General features: G+C 37.4%; 2 protein-coding genes across 11 annotated transcripts; both read left to right on the top strand.

Annotated features, from left to right (window-relative positions):
- Positions 1 to 620: 620 nt before the first annotated feature.
- On the top strand, positions 621 to 14,779 carry fut9b (alpha3-fucosyltransferase-like). Of its 5 annotated transcripts, XM_078940260.1 has the most exons (3): positions 6,229 to 6,348; positions 6,935 to 7,004; positions 12,290 to 14,779. In XM_078940260.1, exon 3 carries the CDS (start codon positions 12,299 to 12,301, stop codon positions 13,382 to 13,384), a length of 1,086 nt encoding a protein of 361 aa, XP_078796386.1. In that variant the 5' UTR covers positions 6,229 to 6,348; positions 6,935 to 7,004; positions 12,290 to 12,298; the 3' UTR covers positions 13,385 to 14,779. The 5 variants fall into 5 exon arrangements, with proteins under 5 accessions (XP_078796387.1, XP_078796386.1, XP_078796385.1 ...); XM_078940261.1 differs by lacking the exons at positions 6,229 to 6,348; positions 6,935 to 7,004 and adding an exon at positions 621 to 744; XM_078940259.1 differs by lacking the exon at positions 6,935 to 7,004 and having other exon boundaries at positions 6,232 to 6,348.
- On the top strand, positions 6,229 to 24,725 carry fut9c (alpha3-fucosyltransferase-like). 6 transcript variants are annotated; one of them, XM_020713369.3, is made up of 4 exons: positions 6,229 to 6,348; positions 21,443 to 21,515; positions 22,049 to 22,128; positions 22,263 to 24,725. In XM_020713369.3, exon 4 carries the CDS (start codon positions 22,271 to 22,273, stop codon positions 23,402 to 23,404), a length of 1,134 nt encoding a protein of 377 aa, XP_020569028.1. In that variant the 5' UTR covers positions 6,229 to 6,348; positions 21,443 to 21,515; positions 22,049 to 22,128; positions 22,263 to 22,270; the 3' UTR covers positions 23,405 to 24,725. The 6 variants fall into 6 exon arrangements, with proteins under 6 accessions (XP_020569028.1, XP_023807007.1, XP_023807009.1 ...); XM_023951238.2 differs by lacking the exon at positions 6,229 to 6,348 and adding an exon at positions 18,173 to 18,254; XM_078940263.1 differs by lacking the exon at positions 6,229 to 6,348 and adding an exon at positions 19,041 to 19,130.

Below are 24,725 nucleotides of genomic sequence, written 5' to 3'. Positions count from 1 at the left end.
AGTAATGTTAGGTTGGGGTTGTGAGTAGCTGTAAGCTAGCAGGAGAGAGTTTAGACAAAGGGATGATGGGAGATGAGTGCAGGCTTTCTCTGGGCCAACAGTTATCACTCAAAGGTAAGTTTCTTATGAACCATTGTCGCTCTGCAGAAACAGTTTTTTTGTATTTTGGCTTAAATTGGCAAAATCATAATTAAAAGACCACTGGAAACACTTTGAAAATAGCTCAAAAGATGATTGGAGAGGAACTTTAAACAAAAAAGAAAAGAAAAGTACAAACATAAAAAAAGAACCAAAAAAATGATGCTGAGACAACTTCATGTTCCCTGAAAAATTTTATTTTACAAAGATTGGTTACACATCTAATACTACACACACATTTTGTGAATTATTACAGTTCATGCAACATGTAGGCATTTTTCTGTATTTTTACAGCAGTAATTATATAGTTGTGAAGTTGATCACATGACACAGCGGGTCAGAGGAAAACAGGACTGTACAGTCCAATCAATCAGAGGGATAAACATGAGTTATGCCTTCAAATGAAAAGGACCAATCAAATGAGGTAACACCCGGGTTTATGATAGTTTGTTTAGCACACAAGGAAGCAGTGTGCTTTGACTCTCAAGACTGAGCTGGCAAAAACTTCACCTGTTATTTAGAAATGTATCAAAATGGATTCTTTCTGCAGAACCAGTCCATCTTTTACTGCTGAATCATCCAATTTCAAGTTGGCATCATCAGGAGGTAAAGTTCAGCCATGTATTCAAAATTACTGCAACATCTATCTACAGCAAGCTGAATATCCGTCAAAGACAGAAATTAGAAAAGTGTTCAGGTAAATAATAATGAGCTATTTATTTCAGAAAACATACAGTTTTCTCTGGATTAAGTTAGAGATAATGCAGGGAGGGCATTCCAGAGTCTAGGGGCTGTTGCCGGGAACGACCGGTCACCTCTGATCAATTACAAAAGAAATAAATATTCCATCAGTTTTCAGTATTTTAGTCTTGTTTTTTTTCCGGTTTAGATTGCTTTTCTCACAAAAAGCTGTTTTTTGTTACGTTTTGCGGCGTGTTGTCATGTGACCATGACTGCAGCGGCGAAGGACAGCAATAGACAGTACAGACCAAAAGTTTGGACACACCTTCCCATTCATTTGAATGAGAAGGTGTGTCCAAACATTTGGTCTGTACTGTGGATGCTGATCGTCATGGTGGGTTAAATATAGCATCATTTCAGAGAGAAAGCTCACCTCATTCTGCTTGTTTTTGTCCAGATGATGAAGCAAAAGTTTGTTTTAAAGAAGCCAGGGCAGTGGTATGAAACATTTAAGTAATGTGACCGCAATTTCTTTTATGTGTGTGTTGGGGGCGCGCATTCATGTTGTGTGTTACGGAGGAAGGAGAACGATGATAAAAGAAAGCTTCCCCTAGAAAAACTGCCAATGATTCTTTATTAACTGGAGAATCTGAGGGTCCGAACGAGGAAGTAAACCACGAAGGAGGATCCGCCTTCGGCCCTGGAGAAAGTCTCCCCCGCGGGAAAGGTTCAACACCACGCTCTGCCATTTCACTGGAAATTAAATCAAATCTGTGACCTCGCTTCCCTCCAACTGACTGGTCTCAGCAGCATCGTCCACCATGGTTGATGTTTATGTTCTTGTTCCCGTCTAGTTCAACGCAGAATGATGACATTTGTAGCGTATCAATGACGTACGGGTCGGATACATGTGGTGTGGCCTTTCAGACAGAGGTCGCATTTCAAAAGATCGGATACGTATCGGATTCAGGACCACATACCCAAGTGGCATTGGTCACATTTGAAAAGATCGGATCTGTGTCATTCAGACTGTCATTAAAAGATCAGATACGGGTCGCATAGGGGGAAAAAAATCGTAATTGGGTCGTTTCAGCCTGCAGTGTGAACGAAGCCTGTGGAATCTAAATTGTAAAAATCAGTTGTAAAAGCATGGCTTTACACATCTGTATGCTTCCATGCCTTCAATAGCAGGAAGGTTTGTATAAGACAGCCTTGAGGAACACGCAAGTGTGAAGAAAATAAAGAGCAAGAGAATCAGATTGGTGAAAAAAAAAAAGGCCAAAGCATCATGATAATGGAGAATAAGGGTTGTGGAGTTGCTAGAATCCCAAATCAGAAATTAATAAATAAAAATATAGGTTTTAGAAAATGGTAATAGATTTAAGAAGAGCTAATGTAAATAGAAAAGTAGATTCTGGACCCGTATGGAAAAAGATCATGACCAAATGTTACACTTCTAACACAGGCGTGTTTTCAGTGTTCTTTTAAGAATACCCTATAAAACAGTACTCTACAGTTTTTATCAAAATAAATGTCTCCAATCTAGTAATGTTAATAGGAAAAAAAATACCTTTCATTTTTGCTAGTGGTGTTTTGATTCATTCATCAAAAGTGTAAGTCTTTTTCCAAGGACAGGTAAAAATTGTTTTCACAGTGTTTACCCACAGAGAACACAAGGACAAAGTCTACCCGCCTCATCTTTCCACACAGCGCTTTTTAACCCTTGTGCTATCTTAGATGACCCCACCTTTACATTGAAGTGTTCTCCCTACCATGACAAAGGTGGATAAAGGTGGAAAGATTTCATGTAATCCATGGACACCAGTGAGGTTCACAAATCATTGAAGAAAAAAGGTTTAGCGCACTGTTCTAGTGGGTCTAGATGACCCAACTCCCAACCTTAAAGTGCCTAGGATAGCACAAGAGTTAATGTGCTCTCTCAACCGCTTACAAAAACTAACCCAGTAAATCTCACTACATCTAAAAATTGACAGAAAATTCACATTTCTCGAATTGAGATGTTTTTTTCACGTGAAAAATTGTTCTAACGCAATGCATTGTGGTCCATATTCACCAAGAGTGACCATAAATATTTTTTACAAACTTCTAGGAAGTTTTGAGGGCACTGCATTTTGGAATTTTGGATTTACAAAATGGCAAAAGTCTATATAGTGCACTCTGTAGTGAGTAGTGAGGGAATTCAGGCACAACCTTTGTATTTCCTTGTTTGTGAAACCAATGCTGAAGGAGCCACAAAACATGAGTCTCTCATGTTGAAATGTGTATTTTTTTTTTTTAGTTGTTGTTAATTCTATTTTTTTTTACTCATAAATTTACGACTCATAAGTTATGAAATTCTTACCAAATTGTCATAAAATGTTGACTTTTTACTCATAATTCTAGTTTATTCTCATAGAAAATGTAACTTTTTTCTCATAATTTGATGACTTTACTCACGAGAAGTTTTGACTTTATTCTCATATATTTATTTATCTTTTATGTTTATGATGGTTCTAAAACAACATTGTAGCTAGTGATCCCAGAAATGTGTTTATCAAATACAACATGAATTATGGTTGGTAATAAAAGATTCAACAGCCAATGACAAACGCAAAAAAGAAAAAAATAAATAAATAAAAAGTAAATTACATTAAAACTGAAAATAAGCCAGCTTCCACAGACATAGAATACTCTGAATTTGTACTTGTCTCTTTAAAAGGGAAAAAACAGAAATGTGACCTGTTTTCTCATGCAAGAATCCTTTTTGACCACGGAGAACTCTTAAGTCTAACTCCCACTTATGGGCAATGCTTGAACAAAATGTCACACTGATGAATGGAGGCACGCCCGTCTCCATTCAAAAGTCAAATAGTACTCATTGTCTGACAACAACTCCAAAGTCTAAACCCTCCTAGTGTTAGTCGTCAGGGAACATTTTTTCTTCTTTGTTAGATGTGTTCAGAAATATTTGTGGACCTGCAAATTTCTCCATCCAGCAGGTAATTTCTGAACAGATTTGCCTTTTTAATCCTAACATGCTTTTGTGTTTTTAAAGGCGAGTGAGTCTCATTCACTGTAAAACCACTGCATTATCAAACCTGATCTGCTGTGATCAAACGTTTTTCTGAGAATTTGACTGCCAAAAATAAAAGCCTGCTAAAGAAGAAGTAGAGATCGAAACTTTTGATTTATCAGAGAATATCTGAAAAGCTTCAGTGAAGTCTAGCTCCTGTTTGAGATATCAGGTAAAACTATCTAAAGAGGTGAGTAACTATTTGCACTTTAGACTTCAACAGCTACAACAACCCAGGGCTGTTCTCACCATGTCACATCATCCTAAAAGCAACGTTTTCAAGCAGCAATTTTCTTGAAATCCGCCGACATGTTCCAACACAAAATATTCTGCAGTAAAAAAAGAGGCAAGCCAAGAAGTAAGTGACTCAACTTTGACACAGAGTTGTAAAGTTAATTGTAAGGTAGGATGCCTCACACAGTTTAACAGTGTTACGGGGGGAATGAGAGAAGCACCCAGGTGCAGAGAGGAGGAGGCAGAAGGTTCCAGGAACAGGCTTTAATAACTTAAACAAAAAACTACAAACCAAGGCCACAGGCTAGAAAAACTTGAGACAATCGAAAAGGTGGGATGCAAAAACTATGGAACAGCACAGGAGGAAGGGAAAGACAGGACTTAAATACATACAGACAGATAAACGAGACACAGGGGGAAACACTCAGGACAGATGGGGACCAAAAGCAAATCTTGAAACCACAACATAACAGGAAACCTTTCAAAATAAAACAGGAACTGAACTCAAAACATGGCAGAAACAAAAAAGAACCACAACACAGTCTCTGTCCAGCAGCAATTAACAATTACTGAAAGATATGAAGAAGGGATTTTCTACTAACAATGTCATTTTCTCTGCATTTTATTTTTAAAAACAACATTAAACAAGGCGAACGGGTTGTTCCACAAAAGAGGAAGTCACACCAGACTTGTAACAGAGGGTTCACACAGAATGCATTTACATATCTGTCCTGCATAAACACAGATGTACCCACATGTAAAATATCAACTAAAAACGCTGGGATGTTTAGAATTAAAAGTAAGGACCATTTATTTTTCCATATCTTTAAGGTTAAAGTGTAAAAATAAAAAATACAGCTTGGGTTGTGTTTTTAATACGGTTCTGATAAAAAAATTAGACAAAATATTTTGTTCAGCTCAGTTGCTTAAAATGATAGTGTCAACATCTAATTTTTGACGATAAACACATTTTAAGATATAAGAACAATCATTGTTTTGGTAGTTTTATCCCAAAAGTCACTTAAGTAGAGAATTTATTTTGAGAATTTGTTAGTTCAGTCAAAAGTTTAAGAAAATATTCCTCATTGCAGTTGGTAATATTGTTGAATCAAGCCAAACTATAAAAAGGGTTTTTACAAAAAAAAAATATTGTTTTTTTATTATGACTTCTTTTTTCAGGGCGTCACAGTTTATCATATCCTAAATATCTACAGCTGAATAAAGGTTCCTTTCTATTTGCATCAGCACAAGGGCTACACTTAGTGTAAAAATGCAAATGAGTCTCAATTCTGTTTCTTAACACTAACAGTTTATTTCTTGAAGCCTTTGTAGTGAATGTTATTTTTTCACTTCCTTATCTAGACTTCCCTTTGACTTGCTTCTTCAATATGACATACATGCAATCTGTTTTTTTTCTTTTTGTTGTTTAATTATTTCTTGAAATCGTAGTCTCAAAAAACTGTTTCAGCTGATTCCAGAATTTAAATCCCTGTAGTTTAACTATTTGCAATTTCAGAGTTGTGCTCTTTGACTTTAGTTGATTTTAATAATTTGTTGTCACTGTAGGCAGAGTTAATAATGACATTGTAATTGCAACATAGGCTACATGATTCTTAAAAGCAACGTGTCTCAGGAAATTTAAAACCACACGTGCACCACAGTGTTCAGATCTCAGACAGCTTCTCGTTTGGAAACTGTCAGACTGTCTGCATGCGGTTAAAGTTTGAAAAATAGCATCCAAATCACCAATTCAAAATGCAGAAAAATGCACACAGTAGTTAGTTTAGTTCAAAATCATGCAAATTGATCTGTGTCTCGTCTGTCAATATTTGCAACTCATAGCACTGTTTTGGGCAACATAAAATATTTTCTCATATTTTGATTTGCAATTAAACTAAGAAAGTAACAATGAAATGAGACATGCAGAGAATTTATTTTTATTTTATTTTTATTTTAAAGATTAGATTTCTTCCTTGTTGTTCCATCTATGCTGAGAGCAAACATCAGTTCAAGGAAAAGTTTGGGTTGGTCCCTCCTCCTATGTCTCCTGATCTCCCCTCCCACAGGGTGTGGATAGCAGCAAGCATGTTTAAAAAAAATCCGCTCAACAAGGCACTATTTTCTAAACACATGACAAGACATCTTTCCGCAAACTGAATTACCTCTAAGCCTTCAGGAAATACAAAATTCACCTGGCCTTTCAACTTTCAAAGTCCCACAGGGTAAGACAAGCTGTTCAGCATTTACTACCTCCTCTCTTTCTGTCATTTGGTAACTGGTTTTTAAATGAAATAGTCTGGCTTTCAACTAAGTTTTGTAAAAAGGTAAGAAGTTGTGTCGTCTATTACGCAGTGTAGAAATGCTCAAATGGTTTATTGGGCAGGTTTACTCTCTGTCTGCGTTCATTATTTCTCTTTTTTTACTAACTTTTTTGGAGATCTGATGTGCTCTCAGAGTGGAACTAAGTTTTTTTATAATTGACCTTTTAAAATTTATAACTGTAATCTACATTTTAATGAAAGTGTGAGGAAAGACTGATTATTAATCTAAGGATTTAATATTATAAACCTTTACTGACGCTCCCAACAATTCTAGATGTTGATTAACATGACAGCAAAAAGGAAAAAACAACAAAAAGTTTAGAATTTTGTCAGAATTTTTAAAAATAACAACAAAAATATGCAAGTTGACACCTTCCAGACACACGTAGGTGTAACATAGAACTTATTTTAACTGTGTTCTCTTCAGGTTTGAGACTTAAATGTTTACTAAATCTTTGGCAACGAATTTCGTCACATTTTTCGCCAGAATGGGATCGAGTGTCTTTCCAGTTAGAGCAGTTTGAAGGGATCCATTTCTTTTATGTAAAGACGACAAGGTGCGTATCACATATCAAGGAAAACAGTTTCCGGGTAAAACTCATCTCCACAAATGAATTATCAGTAACTTTTAATTATTTATCTACTTGTACATTTTAAGGGTTATAAGGTTCTTTGATGTAAGATATTAAGAAATTACCACATTTGACAATAGTTCATTTTAATAAAATATTAATTTAGTTTTATTTTAATGAGGTGTTTTTCTTTTTCATCTTTTCATCTTAATTCAACTCCTTCTTGTCACTTTGGGACGCTGGTGTATCCAATCTTTTGGCTTTTGCTCTGACACCCTGTTACTTTAACAACAAACTTCACAGGATGTTCAGGTCCTTTCATAATTATATTTTAAGAAGAGTAATCTTCCCGCCTGATCTTAAGAAAAAGTAGGAATCACATCAAGATCAAATTAGGATGTCAACACATTACTGACCCCTTCTAGTTGGATGATCCCTGCATGGAGCCTTCTCCAGTTTAGCAGGTTGAGTTGGTTTCCAAACCGACAGCAGACTCTTTAGTTCTCTTCCTTATTGGAATGCTACAGTCATGTCCTTAGGGCCCACCTTCCTGCATGGTTTCTGTTACCTTTCATTACACAGCTCATCATCGTGACGTGCAAAGGAACAATGGAAACAAGCAGCACTGTGGGTTCTGGTGACTGACTTTAGGAAAGATTTGCTGAAACAACAAATCCTGGGTTAAATTTTGAACCCATTTGTTACAAGTTAGAACTAATCATCAGATGAGGCAACATTTTTTTTTTATTCCTTGTCTGAGTTTAGAATTCTGTAAGTGTAAAGGCCCGTACACACCGGGACGAATATTCGCCAGGCGTTATTCGCCAGCGTTTTTCGCCACGTTTTTTGTGTTCACACCCAGGCGATTTTCGCTGACGATGAGTGGAGTGAACATGCAATTTCATTCCCTGACATTAGATGGCGCTTAATGTAAAACAGAAATACTCCTGTACACAAGGTGGCGCTGCGCAACTTTACGCTTCTTAAAGTCGCTTTTCACTCAGAAGAAGAGAGCAAGTATTTACACGCTTGTCAGAATCAAACAAAGAAAACATGAATATTTCAAGCACCAGTAGCTCCAACTGGTACTTGGTAAGGGGATATGTAAGAATGTCCGTCATTATTGCTTCGCGGCTGTGTAGACGCTACTTGGCGTCTATCTTCTTCGCTGGTATGTGTGCTCAGCAAGGCAGTTTTGTGTTTGAGCGCCCCCAAGTTGTGTTTTACTGTAACTTCAGAAGCTCCAGACACGTGAGCAAAAGCGCCATTCTCATTGGTCGAGTAGATTTCGACGCGACGCGTCGAAAAAAAAAAAACGAACCCGAGGCGTTTTTTTTTTGACGCTTTAACGCGTGGCGTTTTTTCGCGTCGGTGTGCACACTCTCGTTGGTGCCCTTTGTTTAGTCACGAGGCGTTAAACGTCGGCGAAAATCGCCGGCGAAATTCGTCCCGGTGTGAACAGGCCTTTAAGGCCCGTACACACCGGGACGAATATTCGCCAGGCGTTATTCGCCAGCGTTTTTCGCCACGTTTTTTGTGTTCACACCCAGGCGATTTTCGCTGACGGTGAGCCGAGCGAACATGCAATTTCATTCCCTGACATTAGATGGCGCTTAATGTAAACAGAAATACTCCTGTACACAAGGTGGCGCTGCGCAACTTTACGCTTCTTAAAGTCGCTTTTCCCTCAGAAGAAGATAGCAAGTATTTACGCGCTTGTCAGAATAATACAAAGAAAACATGAATATTTCAAGCATCAGTAGCTCCAACTGGTACTTGGTAAGGGGATATGTAAGAATGTCCGTCATTATTTCTTTGCGGCAGTGTTGACGCTACTTGGCGTCTATCTTCTTCGCTGGTATGTGTGCTCAGCAAGGCAGTTTTGTGTTTGAGCGCCCCCAAGTTGTGTTTTACTGTAACTTCAGAAGCTCCAGACACGTGTGCAAAAGCGCCATTCTCATTGGTCGAATAGATTTCGACGCAACGCGTCGAAAAAAAAAAACGAACCCGAGGCGTTTTTTTTTTTTTGACGCTTTGTCGCGTGGCGTTTTTTCGCGTCGGTGTGCACACTCTCATTGGTGCCCTTTGTTTAGTCACGAGGCGTTAAACGTCGGCGAAAATCGCCGGCGAAATCCGTCCCGGTGTGAACAGGCCTTTAGGCAATCTTAGTTGGAAGGAGCAGTAGAGTCAGAGTGGCGCTGTACAAGTTTTGACTTGTTTGGAATCCAACATTATGTTCTGCAAGCCTTGGTTGCAATGACAGGTTATTTGGTTGAATGTCAAAAAATGTCCTTGTTCTCTCGTGTTCGCTGTTTTCACAGTGAAAAACATTCATGATGATTGTCAATATGACTATTAAATGCTCAATGGCTTTTGTCATGACTTAAAATGTAAATAAAATACTGATTGTGAACAAAAGTGGACAAATTGGATGTCACTTTCCTATTTGGGTATCAGTAGTGAGTAGAAATCCAAAATGTTTATAAATTTAAAAAAAAAAAGCAGAGATGAGATAGTTTACCAAATGACAAAGAACTAACAGGAAAAAAACAAAAGATGGTATTCTTGAGGGCATATTTAGTCACATGCACCCGTACAGGGGCCATCCAGTACGAGTGCAGCTGTACGAGTGGTTTTGGGGTTGTCTGGGCCTGTGCAAGGTTGACTGCATCCTTTGTCTGGCTGTTCCCTTGACGCTCAAATGGCCTAGCGCATGGACGGCATGAAAATGGAACATACGATTGTTGTGTGTGGTACAAATGTATCGTGAAGCATTTTTACACTTTTAATGGCGTCCGTTACATGTACTTTTGACGCATATGTGATGCCGTTGTACAGTGCCCTTAGTGCAGCATTCTAGTCGTTAGTAAGGTGCACATACAGGCCCCTTGAGCCTTAGTCACAATTGCCCTCCTGAGTGGAAACAGGCTGTCTGTGGGTGAAAAATGGGCATTTCGGTACGGTGCACATAGATTCCCCGCAGAAACCATGAAGATCACAGACAGCCCAGTGAGCCTGTAAGGCAGAAATGTTCATTCATATTTTTTCCTAAGGGGAGCTGGGGGCATCAAGTTTTGATGAATACTTAGACACATGTAATGGTAAGACATAGATGTACCCAACAGATTTTTTTTGTCCGACCCTCCTGAACACTGCGCACCACGCAGGAAGCTCATTAGCGCTTTTAATGTGAAATGTGTGCGCTCCTCACACTTCCCTTGCGCAAAGCCTGACTGTTAGAAATAAGGAAATTAGACAATCAGAGTGTAGTTTGTGACGGCATCCGATGAGCAACCAACGAGCACTTACAAATCACGTGCACACCCCGTGATTCGTGATTTACACGTGGTCATTAAGAAGCTAGTGCGCTCACCTCAGTAGTGACTGGAGTGCCATATAAAGGGCGCCACGTGACAGCATCCACCGTACGGTGTAAGTGTGTGTCACTTACTTTATCCTTGCAAATATTTTGCGATACACTTGCCACACGCACGACAGTCCTACTTTCCACTTTCATGAGTTGGTCGCACAAGTCTTACCTGCGCTCCTCTTAAGATGCAGCCAGTTCTGTCTACAAACCTCTAAGGATCAACCCAAAAACCTACAGCAACCATACGGGGGCTGACCCGTACAGATGCATGTGACCACGGCTTTACTGATCGCAAGCAAATGCTGCTTGCACTGGATGTGCAGGTGGATCCCCCACACAAGCACTCTGATTGTCAAACTACTTCACCTTTACTTATCCTTAAGTCTTGTTTAACCCTTGTGCTATCCTAGGCACTTTAACGCTGGGAGTTGGGTCATCTAGACCCACTAGACAGTGCGCTGAACCTTTTTTCTTCTATGATTTGTGATCTTCACTGGTGTCCATGGATTACATGAAATCTTTCCACCTGTATCCACCTTTGTCATGGTAGGGAGAACACGTCAAAGTAAGGGTGGGGCCATCTGAGATAGCACAAGGGTTAAACATTAGCTATGACCTGTTGCTCGCAGCATGCCCAAAGGAAAATCTGTGCATGAACATTTTCACCCTACCTAACCTCTACCATTCTATGCTGTTTTGTGTTGTGTGCCCATATCTCACCTGCAGATAATTTGTCTTCACCTGTATTAATTCAATTTTCTTTATATAGCCCAATAGTACAACATAGTCGTCTCAATGGGCTTCAAACCACTAATTGTATAATTAACGTGAAATCCTAATGAACATGAAGTCATTGAATTTAATAGGTAATGGCTAAACTAAACTAAACAGACTAAGCTAAACTGGGCATCCAATTTAGCTGTAAAGGGCATTTGTGTTTAAGGCTTTACAGAGGAACAGCTGTGTGGATTAGCTAACAACAGGCTGGTAGTAAAAACAAAAAAACATCAACTGAAACAGAAGTGAGTCGAAACTTTACAACTCCATTTTTTATTTTATTTGTCCTATCCAAAGCTGAGCAAGCAGATCAGAGCTGAAGACCTCTTGTGTTAGACAGATTTTACTGTTACAATGGTGATTTATGGGGTCTTCCGACAAACAGAGTGTATATTTTTATAAACCCCTTTTGTATTTGAGGCTAAGCTTTATTTATGATAATTATATTTGTATGCATTCCGTTTTGGACCTGATAAAAGAAAGAAAAGAGAGAGACAGAGAGAGTTTGATGTTAGAGATAAGGGGTAAGGGGTTTAGAATGGGTGAGAAGGGGGGGGGGGGGGGTGTGAGTCAAAAATACAAAGTAAAAAAATAAGAGTGTCATAAGTACATTGCATGACTTAGTTCACACATCAACAGATTGTCTGCACACGACAATTTACAGATTGGATGTATATTCATCCATTAACGATGGAAGATTTATCTCACAAGACTCATGCACACAGACAGTTACACACAAGATTTGCATTATCAATTTTCTTGAAGAGGGGTGTAAAAACAGTACACATGCCGATATTTGTGCAAAAGTGAGTAAGCAGGTGGTTTGAATGACTGTGTGCTTCTTAGAGTGTACCTTAATCACACTGAATGCTCCAGCAAAGGCAGAAAGCCCGGCACCCCACACCCCAGAGCTAGGGGTGGACAGCACAGCAGCCCGGCCGATCTATGCAGGAAACTTTACACAGCTGTAAATCATTTAAAAAAAACGTATTTTATTGCTCATTTTTTATCAGTGTATGTGTGCTGTGGATTTTTATAAACAGAAAATTATATTACATTTGGTATTTAAATTCTGTACAATAAGACTTTTTTCTGGCTTTTCTCTATGATTTACCCTTTTCAGGAAAAAAGTATGTCAACACCAACATCTCACAACTTCCTACGGCCGCTTCTGGTTTTGCTGATATTTTTGGGATGCTTAATGACTTTTTTTTTTATGTACGGCAACTCATCCATCCGATGGCTGTATGATCCTGTAAAAACAGCTGATTGCCCAAGCCCGGTCCCTGTCACCAGTGAAAATAAAATCTCCAAAACAGAGAACAGTGTCACAACTTTGCTGATCTGGTTTTTGCCCTTTGGAACCAACCATGATCTGAGTGCCTGCAGATCTCTGTTTAACATTGAAGACTGCTTCCTCACCACGGATAAAAGTCTGTACAGCAAAGCAGATGGGGTCCTCATCCATCACAGAGAGATCTCTCGAGACCTGTCAAATCTGCCGAACCTCCAGCGACCATTGTTTCAGAAGTGGATATGGATGAACATGGAGTCACCATCAAATTCAGCAAGGCTGCCTGGGATTGCAAACATGTTCAATCTGACTCTCAATTACCGTCTGGATGCTGCGATTTCTGTGCCCTCTGGGTCGCTCCTGACGGAAGCCAATGAGGATTTTGTATTACCAAAGAAGGAAAACCTTGTATGTTGGATTGTAAGTAACTGGAATCAAAATCATGAACGAGCCAAATACTACAATGAGATGCGCAAGTACATAAATGTTCAAGTATTCGGACAAGCCTTTGGGAAACCGATCAATAACGATCAATATCCTTCTATTGTGTCTAGCTGTAGATTTTACTTAGCTTTTGAGAACTCAATCCATAAAGACTACATTACTGAGAAACTGTTCAACCCCCTGTCTTTGGGTACAGTGCCAGTGGTTCTGGGCCCAACCAGGCAAAACTACGAGAACTTCATTCCAGGAACTTCCTTCATTCATGTGAATGACTTCAACTCATCCAATGAGCTGGTTGAGTACCTCCAGGTCCTAGAAAAGAATGAGACCATGTACCTCAGATACTTTGAGTGGCGAAAGTATTTCAAGGTCAAGAAGCCCCATTTCTGGATAGAACATGCATGCAGGGCTTGTGAGCACCTGAAAAGACACAAAAAGTATGAAGCTTTGCACGGACTGGACAAGTGGTACTGGGACTAGTTGTTTTAGGGCTGTTGTGAAAGGAACACAGAACTATGAACTCTCTAAAATGGCAGCCATAATAACACTAAAGCAGCAAAATGTGAAAGTAGGCAAAAATATATGCATACTTTATGTTTTGTTCTCTGAACGACTTCTCTATAGGAACTGTGTGAACAAATGCAAATGGCCAAGCCGTTGAAGTTCATTGAAAGGTTAACTACTTTTATCAAATAGCATTTTTAGTGTTTAAAATCTTTTTTTGTTGGTACTCTGTGCAGAGTGGAGTTTTTTTGCTGTACAGTTCAGTTAAAATATGACCCTCACTTTGCACGCTTTGATTTTATTTTGAAAAATCTACATACTTTAAGCCTACAGGTATTGTGATACTTAAATAAAATAAGGTTTACATTATAAAAGATTATTTCTGCTTCAACAAAATGTGAATTTCAAAAAGAAGATATAACATGGACAAAATATTACGATGTTATACCCCATGAGCCAACAGCTATTAATCATTCTCATTGGAAAATTGGAAAGCATTGGTTAGATCGAATTTGATTTATTTAATTGCATGTTTCTAGATATAAGAGCAAAAGCTGAAAGCAAGCTTTGAATAAAGAGGTTTATTAACTGAATTTGTTTTGGCTTTCAAACTTCTCCAGGATGAGGATGCACATCCTGTGTATCTTTGTGAAGATTTGTTTTAAAACAGCATTTGTGAAAGGTCTGACCTTTACATGTAACCATAACCTTTGTTTGTATTCACTATTTGTTTGTATTGTAAAAATCCAGCTGATGTCATCTAACAGAATTAGAAAAACAGAGAAATTCAAGGAGTATTATTTTATTTTTATTTTTATATGTCTTGAACTGACAATATAAGAAATTGGAAATTGCTATTTAGGGCACTAGGCTGTACCACTATGATGTGTTATTGTGGTTTAATAATGTATAATTAAGTATGATAGGAAAATAAAATGTTCTTGTTTGTTTTGAGCTAGAATGTTTTTATTTACTTTTTAATTTTCTTCTTTAATGAAGTCTTGCCTCTTTGATTGCAACCATGCTGCCATCTGAATCTGTTAGCGTGTTAAGGTACCACAGAGGGAAGAAGGATGTTTCTGAATGACTGTATGTCTTACAAATGCTGCTACTGGAAAAAGCTTTCTTGAAATAGTGTCATATTTTAATGCCATTTATTTTATGTGTATCTTAGAAGGAATTTAGAACTTTAAATTAATATATTTTTCATTTGGTTTTTTTTTTTGTTATATTTATTTCGGTTTTGGGAAAAGTGCTGTTTTTACATGTCCTGTTAGGGTTTCTTGGGAGTCAAATCAATAAAGATGAACCAAGCAGTTGACCCTATAATTGTGAAATTCTTTACAAAATAAATAAAGAAGTGTAGTCATATTGCAGCTATATTTTATTATTTCTGTCACAAAAATTGCAACTGCATTATTAATATGTGGCAAATAAACATAAAATCGGTTCAAACAAAGTGATTGTAATATGAAACTATAATATGGAAGGATGAGTGCAGTTGTTGCGATCAGGAAATAAACTCAAAAAATGAATTGAAACATTTTTAAGAAAATAGAAAGCAGTTGGCCCTGTAAGAGGATCTGTCAGGTGTCTGAAAAACTGCCTCCAGCTCATGAAATCAATGTTTCTGTCATAAAGAAAGAGACATCTTCACCCTTCACTTGAGTCAAACTATCTTTCTCATAGTCATTAAGTCCTTTTAAAATGTTTCTGACAAATGGTTTCAATCTGTCTAAAGACTGTATACTTGTGATGTCTTTGGCTACTTTTTTCCAAGTTTTTTCAGTACATTTGTTGTTCCTGAACACCTACGTTTTTTGCTTGTCAATTTGTGTTGCATTTCCTCTTTCAAGATGCATGAATTCTGCTTTTGTCCTTATGTTTCCTTTGATCAGAGGCTAAAACGAGCAAAAAAAAGTTTTCTAAAACATTTAAGTTAAAAAGAATAGGCTGCAAATAAGTAACTGGAGAAACTTAAAAAATTAAAAAGCTGCCGTCCTTATCCAAGCCTTGCACTGTGGCTACTGCTGGTCCATGACGTAAGCATAAACACTAACACATGCACACTCACACCCACACACACACACACACACACACACACACACCCACACACACACACACAAATCTAGTCAGGACCAGTTTTTTTTAATCTCACCCAAATGAATTTTCACCTCCTTTGTTGTAAAAACATTATTCAATCAACTTAGACAAATAGATAAGAGCTTGTCGTTTGTCCAATCATTAGACAAAAACAAAGCAGAAGTTTCATGGACTAACAGCATTTTCAATGCCAGCTCTTATCTCATCCTGGTTTTTATAAATTGGCAGTTAAACTTCACTTAAGTTTCACTGCTGTTAGACAGTGAATCTCATTGGTCTCATTGTAAAGTTTAGATCACTAAATATAAAGCATGTCAATGGAAACTTTTCTGTTTGGCCACAGAGGAAAAAAACTCAAACGCGATGTGCTCAGTGTTATATATTTCGCTTCCTTAACTCCAAAGTGCACTTTTGAGGTCTGCCTTTTAAGATAAAGCTTAAAATGAAATCAAAAACATCATGTGCATTTGTTAGATTAGGAAATGTGCCTCAACTTATGTACAAAATAAATGTCAATTATCTTAAAAAATACTGAGGTGACATTTTGCCTGAGAAACTGTTTCCAAGAAGCCCCAGAGGGTTAATAATTATGTGTTATATAAATCAAAAACTTTTATGATTAAAATATTGGGAGAAAAAAAGGAAATTAGGAAGTACCTATAAGCAGATTCAAGCCGGTTTGTTGAGGTGAAGGTTGTGGTGGATAAACATCCTGCTTCATTGTGTAACTTTACTTTATTTGTATAATAATTTTCTTCTATGTGGTTTAAACAGTGACTCCAATCCAATTTTTGTTTTGCTTTAAACTCAAAACTCATAAAATGTTTCCTTTGTTCCTGTTGCCCGTTTTATCGTTTAGTTTTTTTAACTTTGGGATGCCTGTCAAAGAAGTATCTTTTGTCTGCTTCTCACATTCGGTCATCCTCCACCTGTTTGGTTCCGTGTGCACCACAATGATCACCTTACACAAGAGGGGACAAAAAAGCTTCTTCTGTCTCATTGTTTAAATTTGAAATATTGATGTTATCTTTGTTTTTGACTAATAATAACTTTGTTTTTTGTTTTTTGAAGGGCATATATCATTCAAAATAATTTTTTTGAGCTTTTAAGTGTATCATACTGTTCAGTCCTCACAAAAAGGAGCCCCAAAGCGGAACTTTAATTTGTTCACGCATTTCTGAGTATTCCACCAGCCCCTACCAACCCACAAAAAATGTATGGGTTCACACGAGTTGAAGTAAACAAGTGAGAACCGCCCTTCCAGGAAGCTAGAGGTGTGTTTGGCAAAAATGCATTCATTTTATATGCACAATATGCACATTAGTCTTTGCAAAAATTTGGATGTTGTTTTATTGTGGGCCGGCTCAAGGTTGACATCATGAAACGGGCGGTACCCACATGGAGCGACAGGCGGTGTCTCAGAGATAGAGTCGTCTTACTTCCGGGTTGGAAAAGAGCTCAGGAAAATAACTGATATTTAATAAAAACAATTTTCTTTTCTGTGCCAAAGGAAATGTATTATCATACGTAAGAATGTTGTTTTACTATAAAAAGCTTAAGAACAGTGTGGCCTTTTCTTAACATACATTTTCATACATTTACTGTAGAATTAATCGCCCATTTATTTACACAAAAAATATTTACTTTACTTTATCTTTTTGAAATTTCTCTTATGGAGGTGAGCAGACATTGCATCATATTTTCATGATATTTTTTTATCCATTTACTTTATTCCATATATATGCAAGATTGTAATGATAAATATGTTTGAGTGCTGCCAAATGAACAGTAAAACCTAGAAAAGATGTGCTGGGGTCAGCGGCAAAGCTATCAGTCAGTCAGTTTTACTGTTAGTGGTGGAACAAGTCAAACAACCAGTGTCTTTTGTTCCACATTACTTTGTCCTTTTTTTCCGCCCTTGTAACACCAGACCGACCTTATTGTTCCTGTGTTGCTAAAGCAGAAAGCTGATCTTTAAAAGAAATGGAAGTCATGAACGTAGCAGCAGTGTTAGAAGCACAACTTTTCTTTACAATTAAAATATATACATCCTCACTAATAATGCTAAAGATCTTGCTGCTCCAGTTCTGCTTGTGTTTGTGGATTTCCGCTGGTTTACTTTATTTAACAAGGGATTTTCTTTGAAGCTGAAGCTTCAAGGTGGAGGGAGGCCCTTAACATTTCCAATAAGTACAATTTAGCAGTACTCCTTTACTAAAAAAAATCTGAAAAGATTTGATACCTAGTTAAAAACAAAAAAAAAAGAAAGTTACAAATGCAGGCGCACAATATTCGCGGTTGTTAATCAGGATCAGCTCCCATGTAGCAAGCATAGAAACCCGTTTGTCCCACACCTATCAAAAACTTTTTGGCCTTCCTGAAGTCAAAATATTTTAAGTATTTGTTGAATAACGCAGAAAACATAGAAGACGTTATCCATCAAAAGAATCTGCCTCAATAAAATGTTAAGACAGAAGATTTAATTTTGTATTTTGCCATCAAAAAGTTAGAATATATGTCTTTAGGTCTCAAAACTATTGTTGTCTGATGTGATGAAGCTTTAAGGAAGAGCCGATCACTCCACCCCTCCTACATTCCTTTTCTCTCTTTGCCATGGAGAGGCAAACAGGTATTTTTTGTTATGTAGTCCAGCCCAATGTCGCCTTTCAAACAAACTCCAACAGACTTTCCTGTTCAGCAGCTCTGAAATCACCAGATACACTTGCGGATGTACTTTGGAACGGTAAGATGAGCTTTTTCATTTTTTTTTTACTGTTTCTTTTATTTCACTAAAGCTAAATCCCAAAGTAGATTATTTTTCCAAATCAGAAAAAAAAAGAGTTGTTGAGGCTGTGGAGATGTGCACTCTTTTAGTTTTTACTTATTTTAGGAATAAATTCTGTTGGGTTTCTTTGTGGTAACATTTCACTTTAATCTCACATGATGATTTTAAAATCTCATTTCCAGATTTTTCTTTGAATATTCAAAGCTGATTTGTTTTTTAGAACTGAAGAAACTAAGTGATGATTGCATTTATGTCTTTTGGGTTTAAAATGCGTTTAAGATGAAGATAGACACTTTGTTTAATCTGTAGAGCAGCCATGATACAATATACAAAATACAAATGTTTAAAAATATATAAAAACTCAACAATAAAACACTAAAAAGTAGATACAGTATATCCCAAGGTACCGATGACAGAATACTTTAGAAGCAGCTGGAGTAGAGCAAATAGTTTTAGATAAGGTTCTCATGCATCTAGGTGGCGTGGTCTTAGAGTTCAATCATTGCAGTCATGTTCTTGAAAAATGAAAATGTACTCGTAAAATATGATCCCCAACTGCATTGCAATCCAGCCATATTCTGCACGGGTCGGACACCTCAGGGGTTCGACCGAAAATGAGATTCCATAACCCAGCGTAGAGCAAAACAACACAAGACAGAGTAAGGCAAATGAAAAAAAAAGCTTGTTACTCAGCCCACATGGCTGTAAAGCTGAGTAACAAGCTTTTTTAATTTTTTTTTACAGGCTTTCACACGTTCAGGTGAGATTCACAGTGATATAAAGTTGAATCGGCACTTTGAAGGGCGCTGGAGGATTGGGCTACTGGGACACAAGGTGTGTTGCAGGACAAGGTTTATTGGCTTGACTAAAATCCCACAAAATGCTGTTAAGCATTGTGACAATCTCTCTTACATACAGGGAAATGTGAGAATCAGTTTCTCCCCTTTTTCAGTTGAGCCTGTAAAACAAGTCAAACAGAAAAAACGTCCCATGTCTTACTAGTTTTTTTTTTATACACACGTTAAGCACAATCCACAAATTTCATTCTTGATCAGTGGCCCAGATTGGGTAAAACATTAAGTGTTAGGGGTTGAACTCCCAAATGGGCCCAAAGTATTTCAAATTATGGGTCAAAAACACATTTTAAATCTAACAGTGGAGTAGACATTACCTTCAAAGAGCAGACCCTTTTACCATTTTCCTTGTGCTTTTTTTAAAGAATACATGAATTAATCTACATTTCTAACATATTGTAATGCCGTCAGGGTTTCAAAGTGTTTTAATGCATCTATCCAAAAACAATAAATGTATTCATATCTCAAAGAAGAAGTTAGAAACAACTTCCTGCCTGAATTTCTCTTGAATTATTTAAAAATTATGCATACTTCAATGTTTTTGGCATTCAAGCTGAGGCTAAATTAAGTGGAGTCCTGGATTATATGGTAGGTTATAAATTAACAACATTTGCTCCTTATCAAAATAAACCTTTTTTAACGCGGATCATAAAGGTTTTTTTCTATTGTTGAGTGAAATGTAATTGCCCATATTTAGATCCCAGTAGAACATCAAATGTACGGTAAATGAAATAGAGCAGCTCTGTAGATGTACTGTTTTTTTTTTTCGGTTGTATGATAAGATCTCAATTCATCATGAAAATTCAGATGCAAAGGTTTCTGCAGATGGTTTGCAGTAAAGCTTTAGGCCATAGAAGAAGTATTTAGCAAATGTAAACTCTAACGTGCTATCTTCACTAAGAGAAATGACTACTATGTGGTGTGAATGTGAGAAATGTTTTTGAAGCTAGTGAGAAGCAAACACAACATTACTTAGTGTAAAAATAAACTCCACAGAGTTTATTTTAAAAACAAGCTTGTAAATAAACTCAAGCTTGTAAGGTTAGGTCCTCAGAAGACGTCACAACGGTGGTATGTTTAGTGTTCCTTTATACCCTGCATTTACACCAAACTTAATTGACGCTTCTCTGTGACTCAGTTTGATGACTTGCTGTCCTGCATAGTCCGAAGGGGGAAAATAAATATATATATATATATATATATATATATATATATATATATATATATAGTCGGTAGTTGTACAACAAAAATGCCTAGTTGTCTGATGACCCAGCATGACCCAGCATGTACGCACACTTCTGGAGAAGTGAAGAGTCTCACAACCCCTTGTGCACTTATAACTCTGAACTTTGAATAAACGTGCTTTTGTATCAGGTGATTGATGCATACTGGAGCCATTTTAAATTCTAAGTTACTTTTAAGCTGGTGTAATTTCAAGTTGTGCGTGGGTAAATTGCATTTCATATTCGTACGTTTTAGAAATTCGAGTGTACATGTGAAGAGCAACAATTGCAAGTACACACAGTTAGACACAAAATGCATTGTATGAGTTATAAAATCAATATTATGCACACACAAATCCAGTGAGACTGTTGTAGGGCGGTTGATCTCAGATCGGAAAATTGCAGGTTCAATTGCCAGCTTGGCTGCCATGCGTCAGTGTCCTGGCTCCAAGCACTACACAAGTATACAACATTTACCATAGGACGCGCAAATCGCACTCAGTGTGAACAAATCTTTAGACTCACTGCTTCTGGTTAAACTGGCAATTCCCGTAATGTTTTAATCTAAAGCATTGATCCTCAAAATAATTAATTATTTAAAATTTTAGACATCATCATCAAAAATGTAAAAAGATGAACAAACTAGGCCCTTAAAAGAGGTCAATAGAAACATGCTTAACTCAGGCAACACACTTACTTTTAACTTAAGCAACTGAACAGACCAAGTAACAGAAACAAACTGACCTAACCAAAGACACAACAGGGGCAACATTTAAAGTGGCTGATCAGACCACTTGAGAAACATGGGGGGGAAACTAACATGACTACACAGACATTTAACAAAGACTATAAAGACAAGACTGAACACAAAACTTGGTCTCTTAGTGGAAAAGAAAAATCATCAAAAGTGGAACAAATTGAATAATGACCAACAGAAGCAAAGCAAAAAAACATTAAATAAGTCCATTGGTTTCTCCCCTTGGAGGCTTCTGTAGATGGCACCTGCCCAATTGTCTGACTGGAGTATTTAAAGGCTGTGAAGACTTGAGCTCCTCTTTTGTCCTCACAGCACAGCTCCAGGAGATGAACCTCAGGGGCCATAGGGACCAGTAGCACTCTCAGCACTGGCAACTCAAATACAGGTGACATTAATTAAACAAACCCAAAATGAGTAAACTAAGCATATGTACTTGTATTTGCTACAAATAAAAACTGGAAACAGAATAAATGTATATTATAACTCAAAGAAATGTGTACATGTATTTAAGAATAAAAAATCTGAAATAATAAAATTAAAAAGAAAGTGTGCAATGCTCGGAGGAGGTTACAGCCATTTTGTTTGTTGGTGTGGCAGGGTATGCTGCCATCACATCCCTATATCCTTGGATCTTTTACAAGCCCACTTGTAAGGCACTCAACAGAGTTAGCCTCAGTTGTATTTATTTGGGTTTGTCTTAAATTGAAAGAACCTTTCTAGTTACCGTACTTTACAAAGAACACACTCCTTTATGATCATTATTTATAAAGAACAATAAATAAAAACAGTATTGACAGCCAAAAGAAAATAAAAAAAGAGCCACTAATGTTTATACAATGCTAGAAGGCATTTTAAAATGTTGACTTGTTTTTTTTCTCTCTCTCTCTGTTAATGGTTTTTTCTCTGCTTATTTTAAAGGGGAATCGTCAGGAAGAGCTGCTGTTGCAAAACCAAAAAGATCACATGAGATTTGAGAAAATCTCTGTTAACTAAATCAGGTTAGTACTCTGTTTTGAACACAGTTATGCATTTTGCTTGGCAAAATTCCTTTAAGGAAACATGTAAATTATGCCTGTATTATTGAGAGAATTAGGAGATAACACTGGCCTCTCTCTCTTTTTGGTTTCTGTAGGGTAAATTATGACCACGCCAAGCAGTCAGAGCAAATTCCGACCCATCCTGGTCACTGTTCTCCTTCTGGGAGGTTTCATGACTTTTCTGTTTATGTACATCAAGCCATCCCCACAATGGTTGTATGAGCCAGTAAAGTCTGTAGTTTGCTCTGACCAGTTTACCTCCACTACGGAGCAGGTCACCTCCAAAAGTATACAGTCCAACACCACCAACGGGCAGGTCACTCCTGCCAAGAGCGATGAAAAGAAGACCATCCTGTTGGTCTGGTTGGTACCTTTCGGACAACAAAACGACTTGAATTTCTGCAAGTCGCGTTTCAACATGGATTACTGCATCATCACCACCGATAAGAACATGTACAGTAAAGCAGACGGGCTTCTGTTCCATCACAGAGACATCAGGGGTGACTTATCTAACCTGCCACAGACGCAACGACCACCGTACCAGAAATGGATATGGTTTAACATGGAGTCACCTACCCATTCAGGGAATTTCGCAGGACTAGATAACTTTTTCAATTTGACTCTGAATTACCATCGGGATGCTGATATCCCAGCACGCTACGGCTACCTTGTAAAAACACAGAACGAAAAGAAATTTGAACTTCCCAGCAAAAGCAAGCTAGTCTGCTGGATTGTAAGTAACTATAACCCCAACCACGCACGGACAAAATATTACAATGAGTTGCGTCAACATATCGAAGTCAGTACGTTTGGAAGAGGCTTTGGAAGGTACGTGTCTGACGGTGATTACGCCAATATTGTGTCCGGCTGTAAATTCTACTTAAGTTTTGAGAACTCAATCCACAAAGACTATATAACTGAGAAAATGTACAGACCCCTCTCTTTGGGCACAGTGCCGGTGGTCCTCGGCACATCAAGACAGAACTACGAGGACTTTGTACCAGGAGATTCTTTCATTCACACAAATGACTTCAAGTCACCCAAAGAGCTGGCCGACTACCTGCATGTTCTGGACAAAAATGACACTCTGTACATGAGATACTTAGACTGGAAGAAGCTTTATGAAGTAAAGGGAACTGCGTTCTGGATAGAACACGCATGCCGGGCTTGTGAGTACTTGAGAACAGACAATGAGTACAAAGCATTCAGAAGCCTTAGATCATGGTACTGGGGCTAAGGGTACTAACAGACATGCATCATTTACATTAAAGTACCACAGGCAAAGCTATAAAGTCAAAAGGTCACAGTAAAAAAACTTGTTTTTTGGTGCCTGTTAGTTTGGATTTTTTTTTTTTTGTTGTTGCTTTTATTTATCTTACTTCTTCAATGTCTCTTTAGGGGCTCCACTAGATACACATCTTTAAGTAAAGTAAAAGGATAGTGACCAATTGCGCACCAAAATATTTCTATGCAAATTAATAAAAATACACAAAAGCCACTGAATTTTTTTACCTACAAGAATTCTAAATAGTTCAATCTGAAATAAGATTATCCACATTAAGATCAAATGTGATCTGAAATATAATTTTTCATAAACATTTGCTGAGAGAAGAAAAGTAACTTGGATGAGGATCCAGGACTACTCAAAAAGATATGACAATTATACCTCAGAGGGTGATGAATGTAATGCAAGGGTAGCACTACTTACTGAAACCAAAGATATGAACTTACAGTTTCCTCACTGTAATCTATTTTTCAGTGCCAAGGGGTCAAAGACGTTTATCTTTATACCTATAGACTAATGAAGCTCAAAGCTGTGTGTGTTGGAGCTCCATCCAACTGTGAAAGAAATACCAAAATGTACCTTTTTTATTCTATGCCATGCATTTGTTAAAATCTTTATTACATAAACCTTTTTTCTACATGGGTTTCTGGGATGGTGGAGGGTGGTGTCGGGGCAGTTTTACACCTAGGGGATTTTGTATGTTTGTGGGGGGGTTCTTATTGTACACAACTGAATGTTTTGTGCCAAAGCACAGACAATGAGGCACTTTGATTTGCATGAAGGTGTGCTGCTTTGCTCCTCTCCATTTTAGACTGCACAATTATGCTTCTAGAAATTCTCAGGGTTTGTTGTCACCTTTGTTACTCATGGATGAAATTTAAGTTTTTTGTTCTGTGTTTTTGTGAATGTTATATTAATATATGCTTTAAAGCTGTATAAAGCAAGTGGTAATGTCCCACAAGACTTTAACAGAGGAGAAGGGATTTTTTTCTAAATGCCTAGATTTTTCTGAGTGTTGCCTGAATGTCTGAAGGTTAATAAAAGGTGACAGCAATGAGCAAACCTCAATGGAACACTTAATTTTTGATTTTTTAAAGCTGATGCTGCTGATGTTCGAAACAGTTGGAAACCTGTTTGAGAGATCACTATGCTTTACTTTTTTTTTTCAAATCAAAATATTAATAATTTTCAAAAACTTTTCTTTTTTGCAAGAAAACTATGTTTTACGAAACACTTTCTGAATAAACATGTTACTTTTCTTAATACACCAAAA

Source organism: Oryzias latipes, chromosome 22, assembly GCF_053564925.1.
Source record: "Oryzias latipes strain Hd-rR chromosome 22, Olatipes_Hd-rR_3.1".
In the NCBI taxonomy this organism is placed as follows: domain Eukaryota; kingdom Metazoa; phylum Chordata; class Actinopteri; order Beloniformes; family Adrianichthyidae; genus Oryzias; species Oryzias latipes.
This window is presented reverse-complemented; position numbering and strand designations above follow the sequence as displayed.

Excerpts from the sequence above, each read along its gene's own strand:
- fut9c (XM_023951239.2), top strand. The coding sequence starts at position 22,271 with ATGACCACGCCAAGCAGTCAGAGCAAATTCCGACCCATCCTGGTCACT.
- fut9b (XM_078940261.1), top strand. The coding sequence starts at position 12,299 with ATGTCAACACCAACATCTCACAACTTCCTACGGCCGCTTCTGGTTTTG.